At 38.0% G+C, this 13,225-nt stretch overlaps 1 protein-coding gene across 2 annotated transcripts in view; it reads left to right on the forward strand.

The window, feature by feature from the left end:
* PLCL1 (phospholipase C like 1 (inactive)) overlaps positions 1 to 13,225 on the forward strand; it is a 328,706-nt gene that overhangs the window by 272,618 nt on the left and 42,863 nt on the right. For both annotated transcript variants that reach the window (XM_038585268.1, XM_038585269.1), the window contains exons 4-5: positions 4,827 to 4,902; positions 7,387 to 7,496. In XM_038585268.1, the coding sequence (XP_038441196.1) occupies positions 4,827 to 4,902; positions 7,387 to 7,496 (186 nt within the window). The remainder of the gene's footprint in view (positions 1 to 4,826; positions 4,903 to 7,386; positions 7,497 to 13,225) is intronic.

Raw genomic sequence — 13,225 nt, forward strand, 5'->3', positions numbered from 1 at the left:
ATTGGGAAGCCAGAGAGGGGGAAGCTCCTGGGGGAAATGGGAGGATGTGAATTCTGGGTTAGAAAAATTTTACTTCACATAATAGGCAAAGGAGAAAATGAGAAAGCCAGGAAGTAACTAGTGCTATGCTTTTGGAAGATGATTCTGGAAATGGTATTTAGAAGGAGTAAGGTGGGAAGAACCAGAACCTGCCAGTAGCCGAGCAGGGATTCAAAGCCACCTCTGAGTGCCTCCAAGGATGCTTTGTGAGCACTTGGAGAAAATAGGAGATATTTCATTTTTTGGCAGGAGGAGGCGTTAGAATGGGAGAATTAAATGGAAGAGAACATATTTTTGAAGGTGATGATTGAGCTACAATATAAGTTGAAAGATGGTTCAGAGAGTGTGAAGAAAGGCTTATAAACCAGGAATGTTGTGACAAAAGAAGGAAACAAAGGGTGACTGACAAAATAGGGGGAGCTCACCTTCAGGATGCATGAGGCAAAGAGAATGTTGGAGATTGGAACCTGGAATTCTGGATGAGACAGAGAATGCTGGAAATTACAGTACAGGTATCTGGTAGTCTAAGCATCTCCACCTTATTTGTTCTCCACAAATAGCAAAGGGGTGATTAAAGGAGTAAATGAGGGGTTTAGTGATAAAAGTATGGGTAAGCATTAGACAAGCAACACTGGATGGTGATCACCCCAGGAATAGTAACAGCGGAAATCTGTCATCACTCCCAGGCCCAAAGAGGAAGGTGAGGGAGCTATTCCTGGTGCTCAGTAATATCTGTACCTGGTAGAGATACAGCTCACTTGACAGGAGCTGTGGCCTTGTAAAGAGGAAGCTGTGGAGCCACAGTCCAGCAGGGAGCGAATGGTCAAGGGAATAACTACCCTAAACCTTCTCTCCTCCTGCCTCCTGCCCATGATCCCTTGCTGATGAGTCCTCTTGGCCAGTCCCAACAGAAGTCAGAGGTGAGAGAGCCTGCTTGATGTTGCCCACAGAGACCAACCTCCCCAGCATGGAACATGGCAGAGAGTACATCTGGAGGGGTGAATAGAGAGGATCCAACACAGGCAACTCCTCAGTAAAAATTTGAGAGTGTATTCATTCATAAATGATATAAACTTACTAACATACCAATTTATACACTATAAAACAAATCAAGAATAGAAATTAGCATTGGATTTTAAGTTTTACTTACAGATAATAAAAATAAATCTTTTTGCTCTTCCAATGTAATCGAATACATTGATCTAATCCATTGTCATGGTTTTCCCTTGTCTGTGTTGCTGAGGAAGAAATCATGATGTGAGTAGAATCGAGGAGCTGCTCTGCCATCTTCACATTTTTGCTTGTGCTTGGATAATCTTCATTTTCTTCTCAGGAATCCATATTGGGGAAGTTTAGTTTATTTAGGAGCAGATAATATAAATTACAGGCATATGTAATTTGGAATATTCTGGAAGAAACTAATAAATGAGTAATGCTGTTATCCTTTCTTCCATGCAGAATTCCCTTCTTCCTTGTCTTATCTCACTTACCACATTAGGGACACATGATCTTGACTTGGCAAGGGGCGGGGGGCAGGGTCAATCTGTAAAGCTTAATTTCCATTCTAATTTTACGGATAAATAAACCTGAATAGAAGTCCTCATTATTTCTCCTCACACCTCCAAGGATTATTTTGTGCTCCTTGCCCCAGAGTGCATGTACCTCCCTACTTTGGAAACCCCTATTATAGACTGTTGGAAGTATAAATCTGGAATTTAGGAGAGAAGCCAGGGTTGGGGACACTGGCCTTGAAATGATCTTCATGAGTACAATATTTCATTGCTCTAGGAATGGATGAAATTATTAAGAGGAGTCATAATGGTGAAAGGAAAAAACTGGAGAGATGAGGCCTAGCAGCTCAAACAGGTCCTACATGTATGGATATAAAAAAGGTGAAACAGGTAGTACAGGAGTCAGAGAAAGAGTAAAGCTGAAAATGAAACAGGGTCCCAGAAATCAAAAAGGAAGGCTGACCACAGGTGTCAACTGCTGAGTTGGGAATGAATGAGGACAGAGGATGGACCAGGGTGTAGTTGATGATGAGGCCAAAGTTAAACTTTGAAGGTCTTGATGGAAACTTGCTTGAGTCAAAGCAATGAGTATGGGCTAATTTTTAAAGGGAGGATTAATGGCCAGTAGAATAAGTTGTTATTGTTTGCTTACTTTAAAGTAAGAGGTGTATGGAGAAGGGAAAAAAAAACAAAACAAAACAGGAGAGAGGTAGAGATTTTGGATAAAAAAAAGAAGGGGTCATTAGTAATGGATTTGTGAGGGAAGCAGTGGAAGCAGAAGTGAATGTCTAGGTAGAAGAGCACAGCAAAGACAACACTTTCTTCTCAGATTATTATAAAGAGGGTATGGTGTTTTGAGATGAAGGAAGTATATTCCTTTTTTGCTCAAAAGTGGGGAGACACCTAGTAAAATACTGCAAAGAAAATAGTCTACAAATCAATAGGTAGAGAGTTTTTTTAAATTAAAGAATATATTCTCTACTGACAGCAAAACCAAGAGAAATGAGTGTTAAGATGTCAGTCAAGATATTATCAAAGGAAATCAAAAGAAATTATCAAAGGAAATTATCAATCCTATTATTATATTTAGTTTTTCTTAAAAAAGGATAAATCTGAATCTGTTTGAAATAGATTGATTATGGGCATTCCCTCATTTTTTTTTTTCTGAAAGGCTGGGCCAGGTGACTTTGAAAATGCTATAGTTCAGGCTCAAAAGACTGCAGGTCTGTGAAGGCATGCATTCTCTCAGGGAGCATGGCCAGGCCAGACAAAGTTAGAGGAGTGCTATTTTTTCATGAAAGTAAGTGGGGTTTTAATTCCAGCTCAACAATTAGTTCTATTTTTAAGACAATCTTAACTCTTGTAGGTCTTCATTTCTTTTCTTTTTTTCTTACTTTTCCTTTCTTTCTTTCTTTCTTTTTCTTTTTCTTTTTTTTTTCTTTTTTTTACAAAATTAAGGGAGTGGTCATGATACCTAAGTTTCTTTTGGTCTTATAATTAAATTATTCTAAAAAATGTGTATTACCTATTTTGCTTATGTTAAAGTCACAAAATGTGTCCATTATTTATGAGTATTTCCCTTGCTTGAATTTCATAAAAACATTTTGTCTACTACTTAACTATTGCAATATCTGATAACTTTTGAAAGTATAATAAAACTCAGTTGATGTTACATCCATGGATGCTAACTAAGCTTAGAAAAGACTAGATGGTCCTCATATTAAATCTTTCTCTGCTTGTAAGTTTTATTCACTTGGAAGCTGTAGTAAGTCAGGCTACTGTTAGGCATTTCGTAAGGTGTTATTCACTAACTTTCCACTTCATCTTGGGAGTTGAAAGTGTTAATGCAGTTAAAATGTGTGACCCAGTCTAGACCTTCTTGGATATCTGCTTTTATGGTTTTGGTGGTCAATTTGACCCTCCAAATAACTTACTTTAAACTACCTCTTTAGGCAGAAAATATGAGTAATTCAATTTTGTTTGGTTGAATTAATTATCATATTTCATTCATCCATTTGATTAGACTTCCCTGCTAGACTCTGAACTCCACGGAGATAGAAATGTGTCTGTTTTTGCTCCTTAATGCATCACACTCCTTGTACTTACCACAGTGCTTACACATAGTACCTTCTTAGTAAATATTTATTAAATGAATGAATAATATGATTTTACTTCTATGGAGTTGTTAGGCATTAAAAAATTTGTGATTCAATACTCTTTTCCATTTAAAAATTTGTAACCATAAACCACTTTATATTTTTCAGTGATTGTACAAGACTACAATCTGTTTGATAGCATTTAATTACGAAAAATGTCTTACCCAAGACCTTTATATCCACTTTGGATTCTGCCTTGAACTCCTTTCAGAATATTCAGACAGACAGAACAGAACAGCCAGATGGAATGGGGCAACACTTATTGGGAATAGAAGAGTGGCTGGGAATTCAAGAAGTATTAGTTTGTCTAATGGTTGCTCTTCTTCAGGCACTTCAAGAGAGCCACAATCCCTTGTCATCCTGATTACAACTTCTTTACCAATTATCATCTTCCCTCTTCTTCACATACAGATTTTTCTTTTCTCCAGCTTGCCAGCAGTTGTCTTATTTCCCCTATTTCATTTAGTCTATTAATTATTTCTTGGACACCTTTGTTTTCTACCCAAAGGTAAAGAGCAGAGATCACCATTTCAGTGTTATTGCCTACAATTTCTGTTAAATTGGTGGCTCTGAAATCTGACCCATTCCTCATTCTTGCCAATGGAGCAGGAGCCCTTTTAGAGGGAGAACCAGACCTCCACCAGCTTTGGCCCACCCAAATGCAAGCTTCTAACTTCACTGATGTGTTCAGTTGTCCTTTAGGTCATCACTAGGTGATTCCCTATTCTGATTCTTGTTGCTATTATTCCAGTACCATTTGCCTTGGTATTGCAGTAACTTTTGGAGTGAGGGAGTAGAAAAGAGGTGTTCATAAATGTGATCCGGGACTTAATGAATGTGTATACATTTATTTAACAGTTATTTGGCATTCATGGTGTGCCAAGTGTGTCACATGACTGAAGTAATTATAAGGTAGGTGACTCTAACGTTAGTCTAGCTAGAATGGATGGAGGTTGGGACAGACCCCAGTTATCTTTCCATCTCCTATCTCTTGTGGTTAAGACCATGGCTCCCCATTATTGGTAGCATTAGGTGTATCTCTGTATGCTGTCCTTCCAATGGGCCAGTTTAAGGACTTCTAACAACCACCTTTTTTTATGTTTTGTTTATTTTGTGACAGATGATTCAAGAGAGCCGATTTCTCATAGAAATGGCAGATACAGTCCAGGAAAAGATTGTGCAGTGTCAGAAATCAGGTAATCCCCATGCTTTGCCCCCTTTTCTTTAGAAACTTAATGATAATTTTTGGTAGTTTTTAAAGTTTCTGTTGTTACTCTTAAAATTCAAATATTTTATGCCATAGTTAATACTTTTGAAGTGAATGTAAGTCTTTGTTTAGTACAGAAGAAATTGAGGTGACAATAGGTGGGTTGTATGTATATAGGGGGTAGTGTCTAACAATGTTTAGAGAGGTGAAGGGTTCTGAATCTACTTTTGTAGTTTGCAAGTCTGTCAAAACCTTTTACTATACATTGTCCCTTTAGGACCCCTCATTTTTATAATTCGAGCCATAATCCTATTAATGTCCTAGGCTTTTGCCTCATTTATTAGTCATTATTTTAGATTTGTTCTTTCTTTAAGGATGGGATGGGTCACATAGCTATGACCCATCTTTATATTTATTTATATTACCTTCATCCATGCTCTGTACTTTAATATTTCTTGGATTTATATTCTCCTGGATTCCTATGCACAATGATTATGATGAGGAAGATGACAATAGTGACAATTGCTTTATATATTTGCACATAATATTCTGTGCACACATACTGTTACTTAGTCCTCTTAACGCTGCAAGGTAATCACCATTGTATCCAATTTACAGATGAGCCATCTGAAATTCTGAGAGATTGAGTGAATCACTTGAGATCCCATATCAACACAGGGTAGAGCTGACCTTTGATCCCAAACTAGACTTTAAAAATGGTGCTCTTCACTGACTGGTCCACAGGCTTAAATGTTTCTGTTGACAGAAAGCACAAAAATAATACCACATACTTATATAATGCTCTTCTATGCCAGACACTACTTTAAAAGCTTTATATGTGTTGACTCATTTAATCTTTACCACAGTCCTTTGAGGGGACACACTCTTTTTATCACCATTTCACTAGTAAGGAAACTGGATTGCAGAGTTTCAAGGTCTTGCTCATGCTTATGTAGCTAGTAAGTAGTGGAGCCAGAGTGTAAGCCCAACCCCAAAATCATGCTCTTACCATGTGCTATATTTGTTATACTAACACCAGAAAGGTTAATGTGGCTTTTAGCTGCATTAATAAAAGTAAAGTAACTAGACAAGGAGGGTGGTGGTAAATCCCCACCCTGTGTGGGCTGCTTCAAGCCTAATGTGAGTATGGTGTTCCTGGATGCAGATCCCGACAAGCTCAACTCCAGTAAACTATGCAATGTAGAGGCTTTGCCTGGATGTCATCTTTAAAGGAGAGACATTGTTAGTAAAGCTGAAACATGCTAGAATCTTTAATCTGGAGAAAAGACTCTGGTGGAATTTATCTAATATCTTTCTTCAAATGCTAAAGGGCTGTACAGTGGAAAGAGGATTAGACTAGCTGGTCTGGGTCTAGCTAGCATGAAGGGGTAAAGGTTCCAGGGAGAGAGACTTTGGCTTGATATCACTCATAGCTTTCCAAAGATGTCATAAACTATCCAGAAGAAAGTGTGATTCCTATCTGAGGATGATGACATTTTTTTATAGTATTCAAGATTAAGAAATGGTTCAGCTAAAAATAACTTTAAGGCCATTACCAAATCTGAAGTACTTAGGTGTTTCCAGGAACACATTTATAAAACATCTTTTTATTTTTACCCAACATTTATTGATTAACATTGTTATCCATATGGACTCCAGGGTCTACTGTCAAGTCATATGGATGGTTTATGTGTAAAAGTAAAATAAGTGCATCTATCACATATAGTTACCTGTCACACATTGTCACACATTACACCATTTCACATAAAAACCTGGTAGAGGGATCCCTGGGTGGCGCAGCGGTTTAGCGCCTGCCTTTGGCCCAGGGCGCGATCCTGGAGACCCGGGATCAAATCCCACATCGGGCTCCCGGTGCATGGAGCCTGCTTCTGTCTCTGCCTCTCTCTCTCTCTGTGACTATCATAAATAAAAACAAAAACAAAAACAAAACAAAAACAAAAAAAAACAAAACACCTGGTAGAGGGACACCTGGGTGGCTCAGTGGTTGAGCGTCTGCCTTTGGCTCAGGGTGTGATCCTGGAGTTTGGGATTGAGTCCCACATCGGGCTCCCCATAGGGAGCCTGCTTCTCCCTCTGCCTTTGTCTCTGCCGCTCTCTGTGTCTCTCATGAATAAATAAATAAAATCTTAAAAAAAAAAAACAACCCAGGTAGAAGACAAACAAGACACATGTAAGCTATCAGAAGAATTTGGTTCTTAACCTCCTAAAAAGGAGGTTTATGTCTTTATCTATAGCTCCTGGCTGTTTAAAATGTAATTTGATCTAATGAATTGATTATTGTTAGTTTGCCCCTAAGGATAACCATTGGTGGGGATGAATAAGATGTAAGGGAGCATTTGAGTCAGGGATTTCAAAATTATGAGAGAAGGACAGGAATGGGGAATTTTTCATAATAAAATGCCTATTTTTATGAAACTTATACAAAGAATTCTGGTATGTTCTTTTTTAAAAGGGATGGAATTCCATGAGGAACTTCATAATCTAGGGGCAAAAGAAGGCTTGAAAGGAAGAAAACTCAACAAGGCAACTGAGAGCTTTGCTTGGAACATTACAGTACTGAAGGTAAATGAAATTCCCAGGTACCCTCTTTACCTTTATTTTTCTCCTGCTCATCTCTCCAATGTGCAGAGAGGCATCAGTGGTTAAATGCAGTGATTGGAATTTTGAAGTAATATGTGGCCTAATCACCAGGTTCATGCTCTAAGTGATGGGGAGATTGACATACTTTTCACCATAATAGGGCAAATGAGGTTTGTGGTAGAGGCAGAGGACAGGGCGACCTAATTCTACCACCCGGTGTTTTTACTCACATGAATGCTTCTGCTCAAGTCAATATAGCTGTTCTTGTTTGTGAAAAGAATAATGCCAAATGTTGTGGGAAAAGAATCCAGCACAAGTGATTTGGAAGAGCTTTAGACTACAGAATATCTGGAGCCATTTCGGATTATTTTATTTTAAGAGCAGTCTCTAAAAATACATTTATTTTTGCAAGTAGCTTTGGAAGTCAGTTTCTTGAGATTATGATTTGCTCTGCTGAAATTTAATTTTAGGATTTTGAAGTAAAGATGCCACTTTTCATATTTTCTTATGTGAAAGGAACGATGATTTAGGCAGTTGGAGTAATTTATTCCTGACAGTGTGTTGGGAAGAAAACAGCCATAAACAAAATTAATCATTGCTAATGTTTAAAGAGCACCTACTATGTGCCACATACTGTTTTACAATCTTTGTATAAATTAACATTATAAGACAGATAACAATTCAATACTGTTATTATTATATTTTAAGGATTTTATTTATTTGAGCACATGCTCCTGCACATGAGTGAGGGGAAGGACAGAGGGAGAAGGAGAAGCAGACTCCCTGCTGAGCAGGGTAACCCAATACAGGGCTTGATCCCAAGACCCTGGGATGATGACCTGAACCGAAGGTAGACACTTAATGAACTGAGCCACCCAGGTGCCCCCCCCCCCAATACTATTATTATTCTCATTTTATATGTGAAAAAACTGAGGCATTAAAAATGTAGGTATAGGGTAGCCCAGGTGGCGCAGCGGTTTAGCACCACCTTTAGCCCAGGGCGTGATCCTGGAGACCCAGGATCGAGTACCACGTCGGGCTCCCTGCATGGAGTCTGTTTCTCCCTCTGTCTGTGTCTCTGCCTCTCTCTTTCTCTCTCTCTCTCTTTCTCTCCCTGTGTGTCTCTCATGAATAAATAAATAAAATCTTAAAAACAAAAACAAAAACAAAAATTGTAGGTATATTACTCAAGACCGCACTACTAGTAAATGATGGAGGTGGGGTTTGAACCCAGGCAGCCTGGCGCCAAAGACATGTATTTAACTTACTCTGTTGAAAAATACGTTTATGTGAAAGTGCTAGGTGAACTGAAAGATATAAATGTTTATTAAAAATTCAGTTCAGAAATATTTGTTAACCTCCCCTATGTACTGGGCTCTGTGCTCTGCATTGAGGATTCACGGAGAACAAAAGAAGTATAGTCCCTGACCTCATGAATTAACAGTCTGGGGGCAAGGAGTGGGGTAGTGGGAAATAGGCATCATTTGCTTAATGAGCAGGGAAGACCTATAGCATTAATGTAAGGTGAGCTTATTTTATAATGTCGGAGTAAACATGGCAGCGTGAATGCTGATACCAAACACTTTCTGGTCAGCGGATACTCATGTGAGTTTGGAATATGCCAATCACTGAGAAAGGTGCTATGGTTACAAATAATAAAAGAGGAATACTTGGACCTCTAGGACTAGTCTGCAAAGGGAGACAGATCTATAACTAATAATAGCCATCAGTTATTCAGTACTTAATATGTGACAAGCACACATGGCTGCGTAGTTTATATACATTTTCCCTTTCCTCTTTGTGATAACCGACTGACCTTGCAGTGACTCCTGCTGACCCTGGTATGACTCTCTCCATCTCACAGATGAGGAAATTGAGGCTTAGCCAGGTTTAAGTTTCTTGCCATCAGCTAGTAAATGGCAAAGCTGAGATTTTTAACTCATGCCCATGTTTCTACACTATACTGTCCTCTTGCCTCCTATAAAACTCAATCCATGTGACTGAGTCTAGGCAGCCTTGATCAGGGGTGCAGCAGATTCTTTGTGCAGATTGCCAGAGAGCTCTGAGGCTTTAGCCAAGTTATATAATCCCTCTGAGGGTTGACAATAACATTAGTGTGACAATGATATTAATTCCCTGGGTTTGGTGAGAATCAAATGAGGTAATACATACAAAATATCTAAGTCAGAGTGCATAGAACTAGACACTATATATAGACACACGTATACGCTATTACTTTTGCCAGGTGAGGATGACCATTGGAGGAACAAGTTTGTTGTTGTTGTTGTTTCTTATTTTATTTTAAAAAAATTTGAACTTAATTAATTTTTATATTGAGATATAATTTGTTTCTTTATTAACCTGTGACTTAAGCCCATTCAGTGTTTTCTGAGGTTTGTTTCTACGTTTGTTTGATTTAGTGACAGAGGCAGATTGGTAGATGGGGCTGAGCAAATGCTGTACACATCATTCTAAGACAGACTTTTTGAAACATGACCAATATTCTACTATTATAGCTCATGTACTAGCTGCTGGTATTTTAGCTTGAGTGCTAGGAGCTTAAACAAGAATAGTGAATTTTTCCAAAAATTTTAATATTTCCTTTCCCTTATTACATTTTGTGGGCTTGTTAATGAGGTGCTCTTTCCACAATTGCTGAACAAATGAACGTCTTGGATTTTTTTTTCTTTTCTTTCTTGCTTTTTTTTCTTTTTCTTTTTTTTTTTTTTAGAGAGAGAGAATACAGGGACAGAGGGGGAGGGAGAGAGAATCCCAAGCAGGCTTCATGCCCAGTTCAGAGCCTGCCTCAGATCATGAATGACCTGATCCAGAATCAAGAGTCAGACACTTAACTGACTAAGCCACCATGATGCCCCTGGAATTTTAATTTTTAGCCGAGGGACAGAGGCTGGGCTCCTTTGGAGACTGTGTAGTCTCATGGTGCCTCTCTGAGACCTCCCTTTATATCTTGTATCTTGAATGCGAAGCTCTTAGTTCTCGCTTTATTCTCCAGCCTTCCTGTTCATTTTCCAAGCTCCTAACATCTTTCAGTAAATGCTCATTTTCTTAAGTTTCCTAGATTCAATTGACATTGCTTACAACTGGTTGAATGAGTATAAGCAAACTTGTAATACATAATCACTGCATTAGTAAAATATGGCAGGGCTCACTATAATATTGTACATTGCCAACTGAAAAGGTTTCCTTACATACAATTTATGTAAGTATTCTCCACTATCTAGGGAAGGAGTGGGGATTGATTAATATTGGTTGAGTGTGTGGGTTCATGTAACTAAACATATTTCATTCCAATGTACTTTCCAACAAGTGAGGGAGAAGCTAGAAAATAATGACAAATGTGCTCCTAAGGAAGTAGATGGGGAGCAAGGAGTGGTGGGAAGGGGCACTAGCTTTAAAGCAAATTGAACTGAGACTAAAATATAAATTCTTTAGTTTGTTTCCTGCAATTCAGTATTACATCGATCTGGTAATAAATGACAGGGAAACTATAGAAAAAATTGCAGAGACCAAGATGAATAGCTCTATAATATAATGAATATGAATTAAACTTAGTGTCCAAATTTTCCAAGCCAGAAATGAGGACCTTGGATCCAGCTAGAAGGCTGAAATCAAGATGATCCTGGAAGCTCTCATCCATGGTTTTCTTTTTTTTTTTTTTCCTTCCATTCATATTTTAGCACCGTACATGGGTCCATAGGAGGAACTTGCTTAGCAGATCTTTTGCATTTCCCCACACTATAATATGCCAATAGCCAACTATAACATGCTCCTCCTAAACCTTCCTTTCTCTTTCATTGCTGAGAACAAAATCAAACTCCTTAAATAGCCATTGTGTTTATTTGAGGTGGTATGATGATACAAGTCTCAATGACTCAGTTTTCAGTGTATTTTCCAGATAATCATTGGACCAAGATAGCTCCTTCTCATCCTACCCTCACACATTAAGGGTTCCTTCCATCTGTCTTTTCTTCATGCTGTCTTTCAGAAATGAGTTTTATTTGGTTACTAACATAATATTAAAATCTTACAATGGGAAATTTGCCTGTTCTTTAAGTCTTCTAGAAAGAGATGCTACAACTTCACTTGCTTAGTTAACCTATTGTAGTAAATTGTTATTAATTTTGGAGGTGTTTCACTCAGAGTTTTGAAGATCTTTTGGAGGGGAGATATGAATTTATACCATATCACTGATAAAACATAATGTGTTATGAAGTGGAATTCATTTACAGCCTTGGATTCCATCCAGAGTGACTTGACTTCTCAAGTATAAAAAGAACCTCATTGTAAGGTGGTTACATCTACAAAACTGAAATTAGAAAGAACCCACGAGTAGCATTTTTAGTGAATTTTCCCAATATATATTTTTCTAACTTGGCCTGTTGGCTATTTTAAAGAATGAAATTCCATTATTTTTACATTTTTTAAAGTTTGACAAAAAAATCAATTTTAGTAGGCTGGAGATGCGTCAAGTAGAGATATATAAAAACTAATATTGAAAAAAGTATAACTAGTAAACATTTTATTGTAAAGGAAAAGTTATGAAGGTAGGTGGTAACTAGAGCTTAAAAAGGAATAAAAAATTAGGACGTGGTTAGCTTCTTATTTATTCATAAATTTCATTGATTACTAGTTGAATGACATGTATGAAATAAGTTATGAATGAATAATTACTTCCTCAATGAGCACTTCTATTAATTGATATGTATTTATACTTTCCCTAGATAGATTTCTAGCTTATAATTTAATGCATTCCAGGTAATGCCATAAAAAAACAGGTTTGTTTGTAGATATGACTAATATTTTTCTGCCTAAATTTTTGGCTTTTTATTACTGTTTAAGCCTTTGCTTCCTCTGCTTTTATCTTGGCAACATTTTCATTTTCCTTGGGAAGAGCAGAGGCTGAAGCTTTTCACTTCTTGAGTACTTATGTTTCTAATGCAGGCAGATTCTCTTATTTAGTCCCTAAATTTCAGGCTCTCACATCCCTGGGGAATCTTGCTGCATAAGGGAAATTAAATGGATGTCAGTGTGGTAATAAACTTTCTACCAGAGCCTGCAAACCCTCTTGAAGTCTTTGCTCATTGTTGAGAGACAGAAGGGAAACAAGATGATGTTTTATTAGAAAAGAAGTATGAGGAGAGGCATCCATCTCTGAGAGATTGAATGACAGTAAGAATGGGGTCATCCTCACCTGAATGACCATGGGTATTTTAAATCATTCTTTGTGATTCTGTGTGTGTGTGTATCAAATCAAGATCTTCCAGGGCAGCCCGGGTGGCTCAGCAGTTTAGCACTGCCTTCGGCCCAGGGAGAGATCTTGGAAACCCGGGATCAAGTCCCACGTTGGACTCCCTGCATGGAGCCTGCTTCTCCCTCTGCCTGTGTCTCTGCCTCTCTCTGTCTGTCTTTCATGAATAAATAAATAAAATCTTAAAAAAAAAAAAAACCCAGGATCTTCTGGCAGCCATAGTAACTGTGCCCTTGGAGGCTGCTCTGAGGTTGTATAAAGAAGAAACACATTCAGTGTCCTCTATGTTGTCTATTGAAAACTTCTCTAATGGTGTTTCTAGCAGCTGCTGGCTGTTGTAGTAGAAGCTGAAGAAAGGCTAGTTTTTTTCCTGAGGCAACTCTTTCAGAAAAGAATGGCAATTTATGAAGTCTGAAGAAACAGACCCCCAATGACAAGAATG

Source organism: Canis lupus, chromosome 37 (assembly GCF_011100685.1).
Source record: "Canis lupus familiaris isolate Mischka breed German Shepherd chromosome 37, alternate assembly UU_Cfam_GSD_1.0, whole genome shotgun sequence".
Classification (NCBI taxonomy): Eukaryota; Metazoa; Chordata; class Mammalia; order Carnivora; family Canidae; genus Canis; species Canis lupus.